The sequence below is a fragment of the Oryctolagus cuniculus genome, chromosome 17, assembly GCF_051225735.1.
Source record: "Oryctolagus cuniculus isolate XC-2025 breed Fujian yellow rabbit chromosome 17, ASM5122573v1, whole genome shotgun sequence".
NCBI lineage: Eukaryota > Metazoa > Chordata > Mammalia > Lagomorpha > Leporidae > Oryctolagus > Oryctolagus cuniculus.
The window spans coordinates 23,744,738-23,768,109 of record NC_142883.1 but is presented as its reverse complement, the minus strand read 5'-3'; the positions used below and the strand labels follow the sequence as shown (position 1 = coordinate 23,768,109).

General features: G+C 46.2%; 1 protein-coding gene across 2 annotated transcripts in view; it reads left to right on the top strand.

Annotated features, from left to right (window-relative positions):
• The first annotated feature begins 132 nt into the window (after positions 1-132).
• The window catches only part of MRPL45 (mitochondrial ribosomal protein L45), a 25,716-nt gene continuing 2,476 nt past the window's right edge, over positions 133-23,372 (top strand). Inside the window, exons 1-5 of one of the 2 annotated variants that reach the window (XM_008271383.5) lie at positions 133-216; positions 1,080-1,257; positions 1,651-1,768; positions 8,384-8,482; positions 22,725-22,773. In XM_008271383.5, the coding sequence (XP_008269605.4) occupies positions 151-216; positions 1,080-1,257; positions 1,651-1,768; positions 8,384-8,482; positions 22,725-22,773 (510 nt within the window). In that variant the 5' untranslated portion in view covers positions 133-150. Of the gene's footprint in view, positions 304-1,079; positions 1,258-1,650; positions 1,769-8,383; positions 8,483-22,724; positions 22,774-23,372 lie in introns of both variants that reach the window. The other variant, XM_089318084.1, reaches the window with a different exon arrangement.

The following is a 23,372-nucleotide window of genomic DNA, read 5'->3' as shown; positions in this document are numbered from 1 at the left end:
GCACGTGCGCGTCCGCGCGGCGCATATTTCGGCGGAGGGCGCGCGCCCTGGAAAATTCCACTCCCGCGCTAGCTCCGCCCTATGCTCCTTCTCTGTTACCCTACGCTCTTCCCTGTCAGCCCGCCTCCCGGCAACCTTTGCGCGAGCAAAATGGCTGCCCCCATGCCACGGGGATTGTGCTGTTTATCCAAGGCTGTGGGATGGTGGTCTCGGCAGGTGGGTAGGGACGGGGCGGATGGGACTCTATGGGCTGGAAGAGGAGGACAGAGTAGAACGGGAATTCTCTCCGTGCAGTTGTCCTTGGTGAGCTCGGGCGATTCGAGTCAGACCCAGGTTGAGTGAGAGTTTGAAGTGGGCGGGATCCAGCTACTGTGCTCAGTGGTGGGGTGGGGAGACAGTGCGTGGGAATTTACTTTCATTTGGTTTGTGTTTGGTGTGCGGGTATTAAAAAGGGAAGAAGAGACGCCTTGGAATGAGGGCTCGCTTCTCTTAGATCCTGAAGAGTTGTCCGAAGTAGAAGGAAAGAGTCCCATATTATCATTGCCCTGGTCTGAGCAAATCTCATGATTAGAGAGGAAAGGACTCGGGTTTTTGAAGAGCTTATTGATCAGTTATGAGCTAGAAGGACAATAAAATTTGCGGCGGAATTCCCCATAGACTGAACAAAATGTAGTCTGATTCAGTGGGGAGGAGACGCCAGGAAGACTTTATGTTTTGGTAAAGCGTTCAGCCAATCTCAGTGTCAGGTTGGTATTTAAGTTTCCCGTCAGACTGAAAGTTCTTTGAAAGCAGAAGCCTTGCTTCGATCTACTCTGCCTCCCTGAGTTACCATAATTCGGTGCTTTGGAAACGATAAAGGAACGCCTTTAGTAAATGCTGAGTGATGTTAATAAAGGTTGGGAACTATCATCCAGTACTGGACACCATATGTCTTCGGGTAATAGTGCATTTTCCCCTTGATAATTCGTTTATAATTGTTCCTGAAACGTTATTTGGATATGCTCTTTCTATAAGATTTTGCTCAGGATACTCGCTTTTTCCCAAGTTACCTTTATCCTAACCTTTCCCTCACCTTCCAGCCCATCCTAGGGACTCACTTGACAGCTGTAGTTCCAGTGAGAACTAAAAAACGGTTCACACCCCCTCCTTATGAACCCAAATACAGAACAGAAAAGGAGTTTATGGAACATGCCCGGAAAGCAGGATTGGTCATTCCTCCAGAACATTTGGAGCGGCCCATACATCTGGCCTGTACAGGTGAGGTGTGGCATCTCTGGGACTCTAAGCCAATTCCCTTCTGTCAGAGATCTTATGGGCCTGGAATAATTTGGACTATGATTGATGGCATTCAATTAATCACTAAATCAGTTAAGCCTCTACACTGCTTTACTTCATGTACACTGTATTTCACGGAGGTCATCTTTTTGCTCTTGTTTTCATACTATTCCTAGAAAGCAAGTAGGAAATTTGTAGAAACTGAGGCTCTGAGAGAAGACTTACTCTTTTTTTCCCCTAGTGTAATAAAATTCCCTCAATATGGAAGTCTATTTCATTAGTCTACTTTAAATCCAGGATCCTTCCCAGTTTTTTATGGGAAAGCGACTTTTTCTCGATCTTCTAACGCTTTGTTTCCTCCTTCTGTCATTGCAGCTGGTATCTTTGATGCTTATGTTCCTCCTGAGGGTGATGCTCGCATGTCATCTCTTTCCAAGGAAGGACTAAGCCAGAGAACTGAGCGACTGAAGAAGAATGTGGCGTCACAATTGTCGTAGGTGTCTGAAACAACCGGAAATCAATATTAGTGTAAAAATGTCTTAATTTTTTTAAAGATTTATTTATTTATTTGAAAGGCAGAGGCCGAAAGAGAGAGAGGTCTTCCATCCACTGATTCACTCCCCAGAGGGCCGCAATGGCCGGAACTGTGCTGATCCGAAGCCAGGAGCCTCTGGATCTCCCTCACAGGTGCAGGGGCCCAAGGACTGGGGCATCTTCCACCGCTTTGCCAGGCCATAGTGGAGAGATGGATTGGAAGTGGAGCAGCCGGGACTTGAGCTGGCGCCCACATGGGATGCCGGCACTGCAAGCAGCATCTTTACCCGCTGTGCCACAGTGACAGCCCCCAAAGTTCTTAATTTTTAAAAAATTTACTTGAAAGGCAGAGTGACAGAGAAGTCTTCCATCCACTGGTTCACCCTTCAAATGTGCACAAATGCCCAGGGCTGGGCCAGCTTAAAGCCAGGAGGAACTCTAGTACTTGAGCTATCAGCTACTACCTCCTAAGATACACGTTAGCAGGAAGCTGAATGAAAAGCAGGGCAGGGATTCAAACCTAGGCACTCCAGCATCAGATGCGGGCACACCAAGTGGTGTCTTAGCCCCTGAGCCAAACTTTGGCCCCAGAATAAAAAGTTCTTGTTGCTACTTTATCCCTCAGAGGCTACCTTTGGTTAATTGATTTGAGTTTCACTCCCTTAATAACTGGACAATGTTTTTTTTTCCTCTGTAATAGAGTCTATGATTAATACAAAATAGTATGAGCATTCTGATCACTAGCAGCCTGTCTCTATTGGTAATTATTATTTTTTTTTTTTTTGACAGAGTTAGACAGTGAGAGAGAGTTATAGACAGTGAGAGAGACAGAGAGAAAGGTTTTCCTTCCGTTGGTTCACTCCCCTAATGGCCACTATGGCCAGTGCTGCGCCAGTCTGAAGCCAGGAGCTGGGTACTTCCTCCTGGTCTCCCATGCATGTGCAGGGACCCAAGCACTTGGGCCAACTTCCACTGCCCTCCTGGGCCACAGCAGAGAGCTGGACTGGAAGAGGAGTAACCAGGACTAGAACCCAGCACCCCAACCGGGACTAGAACCTGGGGTGCTGGCGCCGCAGGTGGAGGATTAGCCAAGTGAGCCATGGCGCTGGCCTGTATTGGTAATTCTTGTCACATTAGGGAATTGACTTTGGATTATGTGGAACCCTTTTTGGATCACATAATTTAATGCTTAAAGTGATAATAGAAGAGCATATTTATATGAGAAGTACCTTATAGTTTAAACTTCAGAGAGTAAAAAAAGCCAAAAAGGGTCAAGATCTGTTCTAGGGAGCTAATTAGTCCTTAGATAAGGCACAGAGGCCTGAACCTTTTCTTTTCTTTTTTAAAAATTCACTTATTTATTTGAAAAGCAGAATTTACAGAGAGAAAGAGATCTTCTGTCTGCTTGTTCGCTCCCCAAATAGCTGCAGCAGTCAGAGCTGGGCCGGTCTGAAGTCAGGAGCTTCTTCCAGGCCTTCCACATGGGTGGCAGGGGCACAAGGGCCTGGGCCATCTTCCACTGTTTTCCCAGGCACATTAGCAAGGAGTTGGATCAGCTGGGACATGTACAGTGCCACAAGGGATGCCAGCATCCCAGGCAGCAGCCTCACCCAATATGCCAGAATGCCAACCCTGTGAATATTTTCTTAGTCTCTCTTAGTTAAAGGGACAAAAATCATTCAGTATTCCTCACCGCACCTCTTAACTATATCTAAATCAGGTTTTTTAGGGTCATGTGTAGGTTTATGTGTGCAAATACATTGATTCAGTGTTGATTCTTTACATGGCCATGACTTAATTCTCTAAGTACAATCTCATCATGTTATCTTCCCTGCTTAAAACTTTCATGGCTCCCTGTTACCTGAAGAATAAGTCCAGATTTCTTCAATGATATACAAGGCTTATGTATAATCTGGCCCTTACTTTTGTTTCCATCATCATCTCTTGCCCCTTACTCCATTTTTCTCCTCCTAAATGACAGCATGTCCAAACTTAATGGCCACTTCCTTTACGGAAGTATGTCCCACTTCTATGTCTTTGCACATCCTTCCCTTTCCTTTGCCTGAAAATGTCTTTTTCCTCCTTTCTTTAGCTAATAATTCCAACTCATTCCTCAAGACCCCTTCAAGCAGCCCGTCTGCTTTTATGCCTTCCTGGCTTTTTGGTGCTACCCTTGGCTAGAATATTCACTGCACATTTATTCTTACTACTTCTAACAGCTATCTTCTGCAGTGATTGCCTTTCGTGTATTTCCTTCTTGGACCACGACCTCTTAGTTGGTAAGGTCCATGAAGATGATGAACAAAACACACGTGATTATACCAGGGAGTTACCATCTAGGGGGAGAAAACAGTCAGTAAATACTGATTGCACACACTTAAATAATGATAGGTGTGGTGAAGCATGAGCGCTGTTGAGAGCATAAGACACGGAAAGACAACTTGGTGTGGGAGATTAGGGAAGGCGAACTTGAGTTGATATTTGAAGTTGCAACCTGAAGGACTGGAGTTAGCTGGGTGGAGGATTGTAGTGAGGACTAGCATTCCAGGGGGAGAGAATGGTACTGGCACAGCTCAGGTGGAAAGATGTGGAAGAGTATTGACTTTCTTTCTTTCTTTTTTTTAAGATTTATTTATTTATTTGAAAGGTAGAGTTACAGAGAGTAGGAGGGGAGAGAGAGAGAGAGAGAGAGATCTTCCATCCACTAGTTCATTCCCCAAATGGCCACATTGGCTGAGACTGGGCCAGGCTGAAGCCAGGAGCCAGGAGCTTCATCCAGGTCTCCCACATGAGTTCAGGGACCCAAGTACTTGGGCCTATTTTCTGCTTTCTCAGGAGCATTAGCAGGGAGCTAGATCAGAAGCCGAACAGTTGAGACTTCAACTGGCACCCAAATGGGATGCTATTGTTGCAGGCGGAAGCTCAGCCTACTACATTAGAACACCAACTCCAGGTGTTGACTTTTGTTAAATACTTTATCTGTGACTATTGAGATGATCATGTGATATTGGTCCTTTATTCTATGTTTTCTTTTCTTTTTGTCCTTTATTATTTTATTTTAAAGATTTATTTATTTATTTGAAATGCAGAGTTACAGAGAAGCAGAGGCAGAGAGATAGAGGGGTCTTCCATCCACTGGTTCACTCCCCAGGTGGCCACAATGGCCGGAGCTTTGCTGATCCAAATCCAGGAGCCGGGAGCTTCTTCCAGGTCTCTCACTTGGGTGCAGGGGCTCAAGCACTTGGGCCATCTTCCACTGCTTTCCCAGGCCATAGCAGAGAGCTGGATTGGAGGTGGAGCAGCCAGGACTGAATCCGGTGCCCATATGGGATGCCGGCACTGCAGGTGGCAGCTTTTCCCACCGGCCCCTGTCCTTTATTCTGTTAATGTGGCATATGACATTAACTGATTTTCTAATGTTAAACCTATCTACTATTCCTGGAATAAATTCTGCATTATTAAAGTGTCCCTCATCCTTTTAACGTATGTATATTAACACTTTGAGTCAATCAGAATTCTTATTTACATTATTATAATTTTTTTTTTCTTTTGGACAGGCAGAGTGGACAGTGAGAGAGAGAAAGAGACAGAGAGAAAGGTCTTCCTTTTCCATTGGTTCATCCCCCAATGGCTGCTGCAGCCGGCGCGCTGCACTGATCCGAAGCCAGGAGCCAGGTGCTTCTGGTCTTCCATGCAGGCGAAGGGCCAAAGAACTTGGGCCATCCTCCACTGTACTCCCGGGCCACAGCAGAGAGCTGGACTGGAAGAGGAGCAACCGGGACAGAACCGGCACCCTGACCGGGACTAGAACCCAGTGTGCTAGCGCCACAGGTGGAAGATTAGCCTATTGAGCCACGGCGCCAGCCTACATTATTATAATTATAAAAATACTGTTCATAGGCCGGCGCCGCAGCTCACTAGGCTAATCCTCCGCCTTGCGGCGCCGGCACACCGGGTTCTAGTCCCGGTCAGGGCGCCGGATTCTGTCCCGGTTGCCCCTCTTCCAGGCCAGCTCTCTGCTGTGGCCAGGGAGTGCAGTGGAGGATGGCCCAAGTCCTTGGGCCCTGCACCCCATGGGAGACCAGGAGAAGTACCTGGCTCCTGCCATCGGATCAGCGCGGTGCGCCAGCCGCGATGGCCATTGGAGGGTGAACCAACAGCAAAGGAAGACCTTTCTCTCTGTCTCTCTCTCTCACTGTCCACTCTGCCTGTCAAAAAAATAAATAAATAAATAAAAATAAATAAATAAATAAATACTGTTCACAACTGAGTCATATAGTACATTCTGATTACTTTTCTTGCATAAGGTTTTTTTTCCCTGAAAAAGTGTCTTTTATTTTGCTTACAGTGCATTCAAAGCATTAAGAATTTTATCAATTTCTTTTCTCTCTCTCTCTCTCTCTCTTTTTTTTTTTTTTTTGTTAAGGATTTATTTATTTATTTGAAATGCAGAGGTAGAGAGAGAGAGAGAAAGAGAGGTCTTGTATCTGCTGGCTCACTCCCCAGGTGGCTCCAGTGGCTGGAGCTGCGCCTGTCTGAAGCCAGGAGCCAACAGTTTCTCCTGGGTCTCCATGCAGATGCAGGGGACCAAGGACTTGGGCCAACTTCTACTGCTTTCCCAGGTTATAGCAGAGAGGAAGATTGGAAGTGGGACAGCTGGAACTCGAACTGGTGCCCATTTGGAGTGCCAGCACTGCAGGTGGCAGCTTTACCCACTACGCCTCAGTGTTGGCCTCTCAATTTCTTCAAGAAGAAATCTCTCCTGAGCCTCCTCACCTGTTTCAATATTGACTACTTGCCCTTTAGGCCACTGTATATCTTGAGCTCTGCTTTTTTTGTTGTTGTTTTTTAATGTTTATTATTTTCATCTACTTGAAAGGCAGAGCAATAAAAAGAGAGAGAAAGATTCCATATCCACGGGTTCACTCCCTAGATGCCTGCAGCAGTGAGGCCTGGACCAGACAGAGGCTGGGAGCCCAGAACTTGATCTCGATCTCCCATGTGGGCAGCAGGGGCCAAAACACTTGAGCCATCTTCTGCTGCCTGAAGGATGTGTTAGCAGGCACCTGGGTCAGAAGTGTAGTAGCCACAACTCAAACCCACACTCCAGTATCCTAAATGGTGGCTTAACCTGCTGCACTACAATGCCGTCCCTGGGGTCTACTTTTATCAACATCCTGATATTACCTATGCTGTATTCTCTGTTTCCTGGATCCCATGTTTCTTACTTTCATCATTTATTTCATTACTTTTGGGCTATATATTCTCCAGCAACTTCTTAGGAAAGTTTGCACGTTAAATAAATAAGATCTCGCAGGTCTGAAGAAACTTCCAGTCCAGCTGTTTGCTAACATGCCTGGGGAAGAAGCTGATGATGGCTGAAGTGCTTGAGTTCCTACCACCCTTGTGGGAGACCCGATGTAGTTCCTGGCTCCTGACTTAAGACTGGCTCAGTCCTGGTTATTGTGGCCATTTGGGGAGTGAACTAACACAAGAAATATCTGTCTCTCCCCTTCTCTGAGTCATTCTGCCTGTCAAGTAAATAAAGAAAATAAATCTTTAAAAAAGATCAAATAAATCAATCTTTGGAAAAGGAATTCTGTGATAGATTTTTTTACTCAATTCAAAAGTGTTTGTTTTTAAGATTTATTTATTTCAAAGAGTTACAGAGAAGTAGAGACAGAGAGAGGTCTTCCATCTGCTGGTCCACTCCCCAAATGGCCACCATGGCTGAAGCTGAGCTGATCCAAAGCCAGGAGCCAGGAGCTTCTTCTGGGTCTCCCATGTGGGTGCTGGGGCGCAATGACTTGGGCCACCTTCTACTGCTTTCCCAGGCCATAGCAGAGAGCTAGATTGGAACTGGAGCAGCTGGGACTCAAACGAGTGCCCATCTGGCATGCTGGCACTGCAGGCCAGGGCTTTTAGCCCTCTGTGCCACAGTGCCATCCCCTTCAAAAGTTTTATTATCTGTTTTAATGTTGTTAAATGTTTTAAGATTTATTTTATTATTTGAAAAACAGAGTTACAGAGAGAGGTAGAGACAGAGAGAGGTCTTCCATCTGCTGGTTCACTCCCTAGATGGCTGCAATGGCCGGAGCTGAGGTGATCCGAAGCTAGGAACCAGGAGCTTCTTCTGGGTCTCCCATGTGGGTGCAGGAGCCCAAGCACTTAGGCCGTTCTCTACTGCTTTCCCAAGCACGTTAGCAGGGAGCTAGATTGGAAGTAAAGCAGCCAGGACTCAGACCAGTGCCCATATGGGACGCTGGTGCTGCAGACCAGGGCTTTAACCCACTGTGCCACAGTGCCAGCCCCTCTTGATCCATTCTGACTCTTGATCCTTTATGAAACCTATACCAGAATTCTGAAGTTTCACTTCAGGAAAAAAAAAAAGACAAAAGCTTGATCCTTTTTCAAAATGGTTGATTTAAGAGAGTTAGAAGATTAAATTTACAAGACTTGACACATTCAAGAAAAAATTATTATGAGTGGACAGATATTAATAGAGGTTAAGTTATGAGTTAGGGAAATTGGATGATGTCGTCTTTAAAATTGATTCTCAGGCTTAATTTTACAGAATCCGGAAGATAAAAGAATATGATGCTAATTTTAAAACAAAGGACTTCCCAGAAAAAGCTAAGGATATCTTCATTGAAGCCCACCTTTGTCTGAACAAGTAAGTGAGCTCCCTGTTTTATACCTTTTCTCATCAGCAGCTATTATTCTAAACACAGTATTTTGTTTTGCTTTTTTGTACAGATTTTTTCCTTAAATTTTAGGTAAGAAGAGAGAGCGAATTCTCTGAAGAACTTAATTAGTAACTGATGCTGCCCTTTTGTGTGCGTGTGTGTATATATTTCATTTTATTTGAAGGGCACAGAGACAGAGACATCTTCCATCACTGCTTTAACTTCCCAAATGCCTGTGACAGCTAAGGTTGGCCCAGGCCAAGGCCGGGAGGCAGAGCCTCAGTCTGGATCACCCACAGTGGGTGGCAGGGACCTAAGTACGTGAGCCATCAGCTGCCACTTCCCAGAGTGATGCATTAGCAGGAAGCTAAGTGGAGCTGGGATTTGAACCCAGGCACTCCAGTATGGGATTTGAGCGTCCCAAGCAGGGTCTTAACCTTTGTGCCAAACACCTTCCCTGCAGCTGTCCTTGACACCCCTCCCTATTACTGGGAGTTTTGACCCTTTGGTCTTTTTTTTTTTTTTTTTTTTTAAAGATTTATTTTATTTATTTGAAAGACAGAGTTAGAGAGAGAGGTAGTGATAGAGAGGTCTTCCATCTGCTGGTTCATTCCCCAGATGGCTGCAACAGCCAGAGCTGCGCCAATCCGAAGCCAGGAGCCAGGAGCTTCTTCCAGGTCTCCCACATGGGTGCAGGGGTCCAAGGACTTGGGCCATCTTCTACAGGCCACAGCAGAAAGCTGGATCGGAAGAGGAGCAGCCGGGACTAGAACTGGCACCCATGTGGGATGCTGGCGCTTCAGGCTAGGATGTTAACCCGCTGTGCCTTAGTTCTACCTGCAAACATTGGGATTCTATGCTAGGCTGGCTACAGTCCTCACCCTGTCTGGCCCCTTTATTCATCCTGACCCTTTTTATGGATTTGTCTTGTATATGTACATTTCTTTTTCCTTAGCTATTTTTTTTCAATATTTATTTTATTTATTTGAAAGGCAGAATTACAGAGAGAGGTAGAGCCAGAGAGGTCTTCCATCCACTGGTTCACTCTCCAAATGGCTGCAATGGCCAGAGCTGAGATGATCCGAAGCCAGGAACCAGGAGCTTCTTCTGGGCTTCCCACAAAGGTGCAGGGGCCCAAAGACTTGGGTCATCTTCCACTGCTTTCCCAGGCGCATTAGCAGAGAGCTGAATCAGAAGTGGAGCAGCCAGTGGGGCTGGCGCTGTGGTACAGCGGGTTAAAGCTCCAGCCTGCAGCACCAGCATCCCATAAGGGTGGCAGTTCAAGTCCTGGCTGCTCCAACCCTGATCCAACTCTCTGTTATGGCCTGGGAAAGAAGTAGAGAATGGCCCAAGTCCTTGGACCCCTGCACCCACATGGGAGGCCTGGAGGAAGCTCCTGGCTCCTGGCTTTGGATCAGCTCAGCTCTGGCAATTGCGGTCATTTGGGGAGTGAGCCAGCAGATGGAGGACCTCTCTTTCTCTCTCTGGCTCTACCTCTCTCTGTAATTCTGTCTTTCAAATAAATGCATCTTTTAAAAAAATAAAGAAGTGGAGCAGCAGGAACACAAATCAGCACCCGTATGGGATGCAAGCGCTGCAGGCCAGGGCTTTAACCTACTGTGCCACGGTGCCAGCCCCTCCTTAGTTATTTTCAATAAGTGTCTTTTGAATATTTCCAACTTTTTTTATTTCTCCAAGTCAGGACTTTTAGGAAGATGAAAAAATCAACATGAAGACCTGGAATAATTTTTTTTTTAAACATCATCCTGGATTAAGGTGGCCCTGAATCCAGGCTGAAATGTCTTTTTTTTTTTTTTTCTTTTTAGAGAGAGAGATCTTTTATCTATTGGTTCGCTCTCCAAATGGCCGCAAAGCTGGGACTGGGCCAGACTGAAGCCAGGAGCTTCATCCTGGTATCTCACATCGGTGACAGGGGTCCAAGCACGTGCACCATCCTTCTCTGCCTTCCCAGGTGCATTAGTAGGGAGCTGTATCATAAGTGAAGCCACCAGGATTCAAACCAGCATTCATATGGGGTGCCGGTATCACAGGTGGCAGCCCACCCCACTAGGCCACAATGCAGCCCCTCGAATAATCCTGGGCCACCGTTGATGGTCTTTGGGCAATAGCTGCCATGCCTGTGCCTTAGCAGGTCAGGAGTGCACGTCAGACTCCTCTCTAAAATCCAGTAATTATTTCTTTTTACTTTTATTTCTTTTTTTTTTCTTGTTTTTTTTTTTACTTTTATTTCTTAAAGAGTTTTTAAATTGTGAACTATTTGAAACATTAAAAAAACTACTCTTTGGGGCCAGTACTGTGGCGTCACAGGTAAAGCTGCTGCCTGCAATGCCAGCATCATATGGGCGCAGATTCATGGCCCTGCTACTCCACTTCCAATCCAGTTCCCTGCTAATGCTCCTGGGAAAGCAGCGGAGGACAGCTCACATGCTTGGGCCCCTGCTTCCTCGTGGGAGACTCGGAGGAAGCTCCTGGCTTGTGGCTTCAGATTGGCCTAACCCCAGCCATTGTGGCCATTTGGGGGGTGAGCCAGAGAATGGAAGATCTCTCTTTCTCTGTGTCTGTCTCTGTCTCTGTAACTCTGCCTTTCAAGTAAATAAATAAATCTTTATTAAAAAAAGTAATCTTCAAGTTCATGTATTTATGTTTTGCTATATTTGCTTCAAAATCCATAATTTGGAATAAGGAAGAGAAAACATCATACCTAAAGCTCCATCTCCCATCCTTTCTCTCCTTAGAAATAACCACTATCCTATGAATCATTTCATGCATATTTTAATACCTTCACCACAAGCATGCATGTATGCATCTATATACAATATTAGTCCATAATTGTGCCACATTATTTTATGTATCTAAAAAATTCACATGAACAATGTTGTATATCTTTTTGCAATCTACTGTCTTTATTGTTTGATGTTGTTCTTTGTGTACTGGATTTTTTTCTATCACATGATTTTTCTTTTTTCCTCTCATTTATTAGAGTGATATCATTTCCTTCTTCCTTTTTTTCCCCTCTACTTGTATTCTTTTTTTTTTTTTTTTTTTTTTTTGACAGGCAGAGTGGACAGTGAGAGAGAGAGACAGAGAGAAAGGTCTTCCTTTGCTGTTGGTTCACCCTCCAGTGGCCGCCGCGGCCAGTGCGCTGTGGCCGGCGCACTGCACTGATCCGATGGCAGGAGCCAGGTACTTATCCTGGTCTCCCATGGGGTGCAGGGTCCAAGCACTTGGGCCATCCTCCACTGCACTCCCTGGCCACAGCAGAGAGCTGGCCTGGAAGAGGGGCAACCAGGACAGAATCTGGCGCCCTGACCGGAACTAGAACCCGGTGAGCCGCGGCGCCGGCCTCTACTTGTATTCTTTTAGCAGTTAATAATTGTTTAACATGCACTCTTGACTTGCAGTTATAAGAAACGGTTAAGTAATTTTGGGTAGAGAATTCCTGGTTGGTGGTTTCTTTTCTTTTCTTTTTAAAGATTTATTTATTTATTTGAAAGTCAGAGCTACACAGAGAGAGGAAAGGCAGAGAGAGTCAGGTCTTCCATCCGCTGGTTCACTCCCCAATTGGCAGCAGCTACAACAGGAGCTGTGCTGATCCGAACCCAGGAGTCAGGAGCTTCTTCTGGGTCTCCCACATGGGTGCAGGGGCCCAAGGACTTGGGCCATCTTCTACTGCTTTCCCAGGCCATAGCAGAGAGCTGGATCGGAAGTGGAGCAGCCAGATCTCAAACCTGCACCCATATGGGATGCCAGTGCTTCAGGCCAGGGCCTTAACCCGCTGCGCCACAGCACTGGCCTCTGGTGATTGTTTTCTGTCAGCAGTTTTGAAGATGTCATCTTTTGATTGCTATTGTTTCAGTTGAGAAACTAGCTAGTTTGTCCTGTTGTTTCTTTGTTTCTTTTTCTCAGGCTGCTTTGAAAATTTCTTTCTTTTCCCTTAAGTATGCAACACTGCACTATTATATACTGGAGGTGTTTGTGTGCATTTTTTTTTTTTTTTTTTTTTTTTTTTTTTTTTTGACAGGCAGAGTGGACAGTGAGAGAGAGAGACAGAGAGAGAAAGGTCTTCCTTTGCCGTTGGATCACCCTCCAATGGCCGCCGCTGCAGCCGGCGCACCGCGCTGATCCGATGGCAGGAGCCAGGATCCAGGTGCTTTTCCTGGTCTCCCATGGGGTGCAGGGCCCAAGCACCTGGGCCATCCTCCACTGCACTCCCTGGCCATAGCAGAGAGCTGGCCTGGAAGAGGGGCAACCGGGACAGAATCCGGCGCCCCAACCGGGACTAGAACCCGGTGTGCCGGCGCCGCATGGTGGAGGATTAGCCTATTGAGCCACGGCGCCGGCTTGTGTGCATCTTTATCCTGCTATGGCTTCCTCTTGCTTTTTAAATTGCTGGGTGCTTTTTTTTTGTCAGAGTTGGAAAATTCTCAGACTATCTCTTCAAATGTTGCTTCTGCTCCACTTTCCCATCTCCTGGTGTTAGATCTTTTCACTTGTGTGCCAAATATGTCCCAAGTTCCCTTTTATATTTTTCCAATCTTTTTTTCCCCCTCCCACTTTAGTCTGGATATTTTCTGCTCTGTCCTCTTTTCAATTATATCTAAACTGCTGTTAAATTTGCCTAGTGAATTCTTAATTTTATATTTATTCTCTGTTTTTCACCTTCAGGATTTTCATTTGACTTTGTGTTCATCTCTCTGCTAAAAATCTTTTTTTTGTGATTTTAATTTATTGAATGTAGTATTCACAATTATTTTAAAATCTGTTTCTTATGACTTCAAAATTTGTATTTTTTTAAAGATTTGTTTAGTTATTTGAAAGTCAGAGTTACAGAGAGAGGAGAGACAGAAAGAAATCTTCCATCCACTGGTTCACTCCCCAAATGGCTGCAATGGCTGGGCCTGGGCCAGGCTGAAGGCAGGAACCTGTAACTACACTCATGTGGGTGTAGGGGCCCCGGCACTTGGACCACTTTCCACTGCTTTCCCAGTTGCATTAGCAGGAAGCTGGGTTGGAAGTGGAGCAGCCAGGACTTGAACTGGCACTGATACAGGATGCTGGCATTGCATGTGGTGCCTAACTTGCTGCACAACAATACTGACCCTTGTTTTTTCTTATTTCTTTTTAAAGATGTATTTATTTATTTGAAAGTCAGAATTATACAGAGAGAGAAGGAGAGGCAGAGAGAGAGGGAGAGGTCTTCTATTCCCTGGTTCACTCCCCAGTTGGCTGCAACAGCCAGAGCTGAGCCCATCTGAAGCCAGGAGCCAGGAACTTCCTCTGGGTCTCCCACGTGGGTGCAGGGGCCAAAGGATTTGGGCCATCTTCTACTGCTTTCCCAGGCCATAGTGGAGAGCTGGGTCGGAAGTGGTGCAGCCTGGACTGGAACTGGCGCCAATATGGGATGCTGGCACTGCAGGTGGTGTCTTTACCCGCTGTGCCACAATGCCATCCCCTAGGACTTTTTATGTGAGAGACAGAGAAAGCAAGACAGACCTAGAGAGACAGAGATGAGAGAACACTCTTCATTTGATTCAGTCCCTGTCTGCATGAGCTGGGCTGGTGGGCAGCCAGGAGGAACACAGTGCAAGTCACCCCTCTCTTATTTTTTTCTTTCTGTTTTGGTTAATTCTTGTCTTTTTCTATGTCTGCTCCTCTCTCTCTCTCTCTCTCTCTCTCTCTCTCTCTCTCTCTCTCTTTCTCTCTCTCTCTTTCATTTATTTGAGAGGCAGAATGGTAGAGACGGAGAGATCTTCCATCTTCTGGTTCACTCCCCAGGATCTCCATCCGGGTCTCCCACATGGGTGACAGGAACTCAAGTACTTGGGCCATCATTTGCTGACTCATAGGTGTGTTAGCTGGAAGTGGAGTGTCCAAGGCTTGTACCCAGGCACTCCATGATAGGATACAGGATCCCAAGCAGCAGCTTAATCCACTGTGCCATGTTGCCTGCCCAGCCTGCATGTTTTGTTTAACAACCAGGTTTTTTTTTTTTTTTCTTTTCGTTTTTTCATTTTATTTGAAAGACAGAGACATAGAGATCTTCCATTTGCTGGTTTACTCCCCAAATTCCTGCAACAACCAGAGCTAGGCTAGGCAAAAGCCAGGAACATGGAGCTCAATCCAGGACTCCCATGTGGGTGACAAGGACCCATGTACTTAAGGCATTATCTGCTACCATCCAGGTAGCTCTATCAGAAGTGGAGCTGGGACCCAACCCCAGGGACTCTGAAAAGGAATGTAGATGTCCCAAGTGCCAAACGCTTGCCTCCACTTAAAACCTTTGAAGTGTATAATTTGGTGGCATTAAGTACTTTCACGATGTTGTACAACCATTACCACTACCCATTTCCAGAATGTACCCATTAAGGAGTAGTTACCCATAGACTCTGGTGACCTCATTCTACTTCCTGCCTGTGAATTTGCCTATTCTAATGAGGTGGCCTGAATGTTCATGGTCTCTTGCTCCTGAATTCCTGTGTTGAATTCCTCACCTCTAAGGTGATGGTGTTAAGCTGTGTGGCGTTTGAGCCAATCAGATTGTGAGAATGGAGCCCTCATAAATGGGCTTAGTGTTCATACAGAAGAGCCCTGGGGAAGCTTATGTGCCTGTTCCACTCACTGAAGACGCAGCAAGAAGGCACCATCTTCGAGGATGCCAGCACTGTGATCTTGGACTTCCCAGCCTCCAAAGTTAATTTTTTAAAGATTTATTTATTTATTTGAAAGGTGGAGTTGCAGAGGCAGAGGCAGGGTGGTTGGATGGGGGTGTCTTCCATCCACTGGTTCACTCCCCAAATGGCCGCAATGGACAGAACTTGGCTAATACGAAGCCAGGAGCTTCTTCCGAGTCTCCCACGTGGGTGCAGAGGCCCAAGCACTTGGTCCATTTTCTACTGCTTTCCCAGGCCACAGCAGGGAGCTGGACAGGAAGTGGAGCAGCCTATATGGGAGGCCAGCACTGCAGGCGGCAGCTTTACCTGCTACGCCACAGCACTGGCCCCAGAATTATTTTTTCAGAAGAATTTCTTGCCCTTTTCTCCCTTCTTCTGAAACTCCTGTGATGTGCATTGGTATACTTGATGATATCTAGCAAGTCCTTCAGGCTCTGTGTGCTTTTTAAAAAGATTTATTTATTCGAAAGGCAGAATGACAGAGAGGGGAGACAGAGAGAGAAAGAGAAAAGGATCTTCCATCTGCTGGTTCACTCGCCAGATGGGTGCAACAGCCGGGTCTGGGCCATGCAGAAGTCAGGGACCTGGAACTCCACCTGGATTGCCCGCATGGGTGGCAGGGTCCCAGGTACTTGGGCCATCTGCTGCTGCTTTTCCAGAAACATTAGCAGAAAGCTGGATCAGAAGCAGAACAGCTGGGACTTGAACCAGCACTCTAATGTAGGAAGCCACTGTTGCAGGCCACAACTTAACCTGCCACACCACAACGCCAGCCTCAGGCTCTGTGCATTTTTGCTTTTTTTTTTTTTTTTTAAGATTATTTATTTGAAAGGGAGAATGACAGGGAGAGATCTTTTCCATCTGTTGGTTCATTCCCCAAATGCATACAAAAGCTGGTACTGAACCAGTCCAAAGCCAGAAGTCAGGATCTCCATCTGGGTCTCCTGTGTGGGTGACGGGAACCAAAGTACTCTGGCCATTATCTGTTGTCTCTCAGGTACATCAGCAGGAAGCTGGATCAGAAGTGGTGGCAAGACTTGATCTCAGGAGCTCTCTGACCTGGCATACAGACATCCCAAGCAGTGGCCCAGACCACTGTGCCACAGGGCCTGTTCTTCATTCTTTTTGTTCATCAGACTGGATAATTTCCTCAAGTTCACTGATTCTTTCTGCTTTGAATCCTTCTAGTGAATTTTTAAATTAACTTATTGTACTTTGTAGCTGCACAGTTTGGTTCCTTTTTATAATTTGCATCTTTATTGATATCCTTTAATTCATACACATTATTTTCCTGACTTCATTAGTTCTTTGTTGATAGTTTCCTTTAGCTCAAAGAGCATATTTGGGGCGGTTGATTTAATGTCTGTCTTACAATTCCAGTGTTTGGGCTTCCTCAGGAATGATTTTTGTCAAATTCTTTTTCCTGTAAATGGATCATGTGTTCCTGTTTGTTCCTTTGTATGTTTTGTATTTTTATGTTGTTGAGAACTAGACATTCTGAGTATTATAATTCAGTAACTTCAGAAATCAGATGTTTCCCCTCCTCAGGAATTCCTAATTTTCCTCAGTAAGGTTGCTGGTATTTGTATTATTCCAAACTAATTTAGCTAAATGTGTATTCCTTGTTGTGTGTAGTCATTGAGTTTTCGTTCCATTATTTCTGTCAGCACCCAGTGACCTGAAAAATATTTCCTTACTTGTCTGGCTAAATAAAAACGAAGCAGGTGTTCTTGTCTCTTTCAGTCATCTGATAGATGCTAGTAGAAGTTGCCGAAGCAAACAATGGTTGCAACCAAGGCAGATGTCAGTACTGGTCCTTCTGAAATCTACCAGACTGATCAAAATGTACAAGCCCAAGTTTTTAGAGAGCAAGGTCCCCACTTTCTCTCCCAGTACCAGCCATCTGCTCTAGGAACGCTGGCCACTATCCCCACAGTTGCGGCGGGCCAAGAGAAGGGGGATGGAAGCAGTATGGGCTTGTCGTTCCTCTACCCAAGATCAAGCACCTCTCCCCATCAAGCACACCCCTGCTTGTTGTAAGCATCCAGTTAGGATCCAGACTTCCAGAATGCTTGGTGCTGCTCATTTTTTTCAGTTTACCACCTTGTTTTGTTTTGTTTTGGTGGAGGGCCTAACCCTAGGACTTCCTTACTCCATCATGTTGCTTGATGTCTATGTCTGTTGCTTTTGCTGGAAGGTTTCTAGGAGATTGTGGACCATTGGGTGCAAGCTCATCCTGAGCGCTGGTTATCACTCCTGAGGGGTTCCAGTAACCCGACCTGTGACTGTGCTCCCGTGGCTGCCTCAGGTCTGCTTCTGCTGGGCACCACAGGGTATCCTGACCACGTGTCAGTTTTTCTGTTTTTTTTTTTTTTTTTTTGTATTTATTTATTTATTTGAAAGGCAGAGTTACAGAGAGAGAGAGAGAGAGAGATCTTCCATAACTAGTTCACTCCCCAAATGGCCCCAATGGCCAGGGTTGGGCCAGGCTGAAACCAGGATCCAGGAGCTTCATCCAGATCTCCCATGTGGGTGCAGGGCCCCCAAGGACTTAGAGCCATCTGCTACTGCTTTCCCAGGCACATTATTAGGGAGCTGGATCAAAAGTAGAGCATCTAGGACTCGAACCAGCACCCGTATAGGATGACAGTGCTACAGACAGCGGCTTATCCTCCTGTGCCACAGCACTGGCCCCTTCTGTGTATTTCTTAGCTCAGGAATTCCTACATCATAAGTTCTGTGTCCATATCTGAGTGTAATATGGGCTTAGGGCTTTCTTTAATTTTTCAGTTTTTATTTTCCCTTTTCCTCAGAGCCCTAGACAGAGAAGCTTTGTCTGTGGGAGTGTGGACTGTTTTCCTAGTCTCCCTTTCCTGCAGGCGCAGGTCCCTTTGGAGAGTCCTAGCTTACGCAGGGTATCCAGTCCACTCCCTGCCCTTTCAGGGTCCGAGGTTTCAGGAAAAGTTCAGCTCCTCGCCGTGAGATTCTATTTCTGAGTCCCTTAATCATCCCTTATGTGGTTGTGGTATCAGGTTGCAGTCTTTCCATTTTGGCTTTAGTTGCTTCTAACTTTCTGTCATCTGGGGAATTACCTTTCTTTCTTGCAAACAAGGCTAGACAATTTCAAAATGTGTGTACAGGAGGAAGCGCTGTGGTGCAGCAAGTTAAGCTGCTGCTTGGGGTGCCACATCCAAGTCCCAGCTACTCTGTGCTTCCGAACTAGCTTCCTGCTAAGGCACTGAGGCAGCAGATGATGGCCCAAGTACTTGGGTTCCTGCCACCCATCTGGAAGACCCAGATGGAGTTCTTGATTCCTGGCTTTGATTTGGCCTAGCCCCCACTGTTGGGGCATTTGGGGAATGATCTATTTCTCCCTCTCTCTTTCTCTCTCAAATAAATAAATCAAAAATTGTGTAGGGGGGCAGCGCTATGGCGTAGTGGGTAAAGCCACTGCCTGCAGTGGCAGCATCCCAAAAGGGCACCAGTTCAAGTCCTGGCTGCTGCACTTCCCGTCCAGCTCTCTACTACGGCCTGGGAAAGCAGTAGAAGATGGCTCAAGTCCTTGAGCTCCTGCACCCATGTGGGAAACCTGTAAGAAGCTCCTGGCTTCTGGCTTTGGATTGGTCCAGCTCTGGCCATTGCAGCCATTTGGGGAGTAAATCAGTGGATGAAAGACTTCTCTTTCGCTCTCTGCCTTTCTGTAACTCTGCTTTTCAAATAAATAAAAATAAGTATTAAGAAAAAAATTGTGTACAAGTGATCCCTGACTTCTAAAGGTTCAACTCTTCAGTTGTGCAAAAGTGATATGCTACATAAGAAACCATACTTTGAATTTTGAATTTTTTTTTTTTTTTTTTTGGCAGGCAGAGTGGACAGTGAGAGAGAGACAGAGAGAAAGGTCTTCCATTTGCCGTTGGTTCACCCTCCAATGGCCGCCGCGGCCGGCACGCTGCGGCCGGCGCACCGCGCCGATCCGATGGCAGGAGCCAGGTGCTTCTCCTGGTCTCCCATGGGGTGCAGGGCCCAAGCACTTGGGCCGTCCTCCACTGCACTCCCGGGCCACAGCAGAGAGCTGGCCTGGAAGAGGGGCAACCGGGACAGAATCCGGCACCCCGATCGGGATTAGAACCCGGTGTGCCAGCGCCGCAAGGTGGAGGATTAGCCTAGTGAGCTGCGGCGCCAGCCGAATTTTGAATTTTAATCTTTTCCTAGGTTAGCAATACATGATACAATACTCTCCCATGATCAAGCCACAGCTCCCTGTCAGCCACATGATCCCAAGGGTACACACCCAGTAATGTATAGCGTGTTGTTTGACCAAGCTGTGGTATTTGGTGGATCAAATGTATTAAACATACTTTCTGGGGCTGGCACCATGGCTCACTTGGTTAATCCTCTGCCTGCGGTGCTAACATCCCATATGGGTGCCGGGTTCTAGTCCTGGTTGCTCCTCTTCCAGGCCAGCTCTCTGCTGTGGCCCTGAAGGCAGTGGAAGATGGCCCAAGTGCTTGGGCCCCTGAACCCACATGGGAGACCAGGAGGAAGCACCTGGTTCCTGGCTTCAGATCGGCGTAGCTCCGGCCGTAGCGGCCATTTTGGGGGTGAACCAACGGAAGGAAGACCTTTCTCTCTGTCTCTCTCTCTCACTGTCTAACTCTATCTGTCAAATACAAATAAATAGATAAAAATAAACATACTTTCCATTTACGATGGCATTGTTGGGACAGAACCTCATTGTGAGTTAAGGAACATCTGTGGCCGGTGCCGCGGCTCACTAGGCTAATCCTCTGCCTTGTGGCCCTGGCACACCGGGTTCTAGTCCCGGTCGGGGCGCCGGATTCTGTCCCGGTTGCCCCTCTTCCAGGCCAGCTCTCTGCTGTGGCCAGGGAATGCAGTGGAGGATGGCCCAAGTGCTTGGCCCTGTACTCCATGGGAGACCAGGATAAGTACCTGGCTCCTGCCATTGGATCAGCGCATCCGCCGGCCGCGGCGGCCATTGGAGGGTGAACCAATGGCAAAAGGAAGGCCTTTCTCTCTGTCTCTCTCTCTCACTATCCACTCTGCCTGTCAAAAAATTAAAAAAAAAAAAAAGGAACATCTGTATGTCTGTATCTGTGTATGTGTCTGTATTACATGGTATCCAACATTAATAGCTTAAAGTAGGATAGTGCATTATGCTGTAGAAGCAGATGTCTTCCTCTTATTTCTGAATGTATGTTCTGTTTTAAAATAGTGAGTTCAGAAAATGGAATTTATTGGGGACAGCATAGTGATACAATGAGTTAAGCCTCTACTTGTGATGCCTGCATCCCATATCAAAGTGCCAGTTTGAGTCCCAGCTACTCTGCTCCTGATCCAGCTCTCTGCTAATGTGCCTGGGAAAGCAATGGGAGATGGCCAAGTGCTTGGGCCTTTGAGCCCATATAAGAGATCAGGATGGAGTTTCTGGCTCCTGGCTTTGGCCTGCCTCAGACCTGGCTGCAGTGGCCATTTGGGTAGTAAAGCAGCTGATGGAGGATCTCTCTTTCTCTCTCTCTCTCTCTCTGATGTTCTTCTTTTCAAATAAATAAATAAATCTAAAAAAAAAGAAGAAGAAGAAGACGACGACAAAGAAAAAGAAAGAAAAGGGGGCCAGTGTTACAGTGGTAAAGCTGCTGCCTGTGATACTAGCATCCCATTTGGGCACTGGTTCGAATCCCAGCTGCTCTACTTCCAATCCAGCTCCCTGCTAATGGCCTTGGGAAAAGTAGCCGAAGATGGCCCAAGTGTTTGGGCCTCTCACCCATGTGGGAGACCTGAAAGAAGCTTCTGGCCCCTAGCTTTGACCCGACCCAACCCTGACCATTGTGGCCATCTGGGGAGTGAAAGAGTAATGGAAGATCTCTGTCTCTCCTCTCTATATATAACTCTGATTTTCAAATAAAATGTTTTTATAAAAAATATTTATTTATTTATTTGAAAGACAGAGTTACACAGAGAGAGAGTCTTCCATCCACTGGTTCACTCCCCAACTGGCCGCAATGGCCGGAACTGTGCTGATCCAAAGCCTGGAGCCAGGAGTTTCTTCCGGGTCTCTCATGTGGGTGCAGGACCCAAGGACTTGGGTCATCTTCCACTGTTTTCCCAGGCCATAGCAGAGAGCTGGACTGGAAGTGGAGCAGCTGGGACTTGAACCGGAACCCATATGGGATGCTGGCACTGCAGGCAGTGGCTTTACCCGCTACACCACAGTGCTGGCCCCGCAAATAAAATCTTAAAAAAAAAAAAAAAAAAAGAAAGAAAGAAAGAAAGAATAAGGAATTTATTTCTACTGGAGATTTCAAGGCCAGAGTAGTGAGTTCATTCAGAGCTCCCAGCCGTGGAGGTCACCACAATGGTTGTCAACAAGACTCCGTGTACTCTAGTCCTGCAGCTGGGGCAATGACTTGGAATCTTTCCTACTGGGATGAGAGGTGGAAGGGAAGCAGACACCTTGGAAGTAGCTTCTTACCTGCCCTGGGGTTCGAGAACAAGGTTTTTTGAAGGGGACAAAGAGCTAATGTATCTGTAAAATATTAAACTGTGGGGAAACGTCATGCATGTGTAACTGCAACTAGTCTGTAGTCTTAGCTAGGAACCCCTAAAATCTTTTATTTCCAGGAGCAGAGTTTTGCTGTCTGTCTGAGTTAGCATGATACGGCCACTCTGGCAGTAACGAAGAAGGAGGGAAAGAAAGAGAAGGGACCAGAAATGACAGATGATTTTCTTTGAACTGGGTTCAAAAATAATAGTGTGAGATACAGGGCCACATAAGTTGGTACTGTGTGAGGGGTAAGAGGAGATAAGATGAGTTTTTGATTGTACTTTGTGTTAGACTTTGTTCTCCATACCAGCCTAGAGCAAAGATTGGTCCCCAGGGCCCAGTAAGGTCTCTATTAAAAAAAAAAAAAAAAAAAAGATTTATTTGTTTGTTTTCTAAGGCAGAGTTAGAGAGAGAAGAGGAAAGAAAGAAGGAGAGAATCTTCCATCCACTGGTTCACTTCTCAAATGGCTGTGACAGACAGGCCTAGGCCAGGCTGAATCCAGGATCCAGGAGTTTCATCCAGGTCTCCCATGTGGGTGCAGAGGTCCAAGTACTTTGGTCATCTTTCCCAGGCACCTTAGCAGGGAGCTAGATTGGGAGTGGAGCAGCCGGGACTCGAGCCAGTGCCTGTTTGGGATACCAGCATCATAGGGAGTGACCTAACCTACTATGCCACAACGCCAGCCCCCAGTAAAGATCTCTTGACCAGCTCTAGGATGTATAGTAATTTCAGATAACTTTTTTCTGCCTCTGAAATTCAAACATAATTTTACTCTGCTTTCAGATCTCAGAGTTTTCTGGTAAATAAACATTGCATTGCCCATCTTTGTGTTCCCAGAACTAAGTATAGTGCCTTATTGTAGATGTGCAGGAAATGTTTGAAAAAATGAATCATTTTCCACTTTCTGGGCTATTTCCAACTTACAACATGTCGTAAAAGCAGGAGTTGATGATGTGTATCTCTTTCTGTTCTAGCTCAGACCACGACCGGCTTCATACCTTGGTGACAGAGCACTGTTTCCCGGTGGGTTCTCATCCTACTTAGAAGTGTGGAATGCTGAGTAGACAGATCCTAAATATTGTTTCTGATTTTTTCTTAAAAAAGGTCACTTTTGAAAGTGCAGAAAATTAAAGGTACAAGCTTAAGGTCCATTGTTTTTAGCTGAGTGATAATGATGTGACGTAGACTCTTGTAAGGACCATGGCAAATGAGGAAAGAGTCCTTAAACATGGAGGACAGAAACCACAGTGGGGTCCTGAGATCAGGGTGTGGGCTACATTGGGCTACACCCATGCTATAGTGAAGGCTTAGACAAGAGTTCTTGAGGCTTATATTGTGTAGTCACGGGTGCCAGGGGCTTTCGGGGACTCCCAAGAATGGAGATGCTGTGGTCTAGTTAGAGGGTCAAGAATAAGAACTTGAGTTTCTATCATTAGTTCAGTTTCTTTTTTTAAAAAAGGCAGAGTTTTAAAGGCAGTTACAGAGAAAGAGTGAGAGAAAGAAAGATATATTTCATTTTGCTGATTCACTCCCCAAATGGCTAAATGACCAGGGCTAGGCCAGGCTGAAGACGAGAGCCAGCAGCTTCATCTGGATTTCCCCTGTGGGAGCAAGGCCTGCAA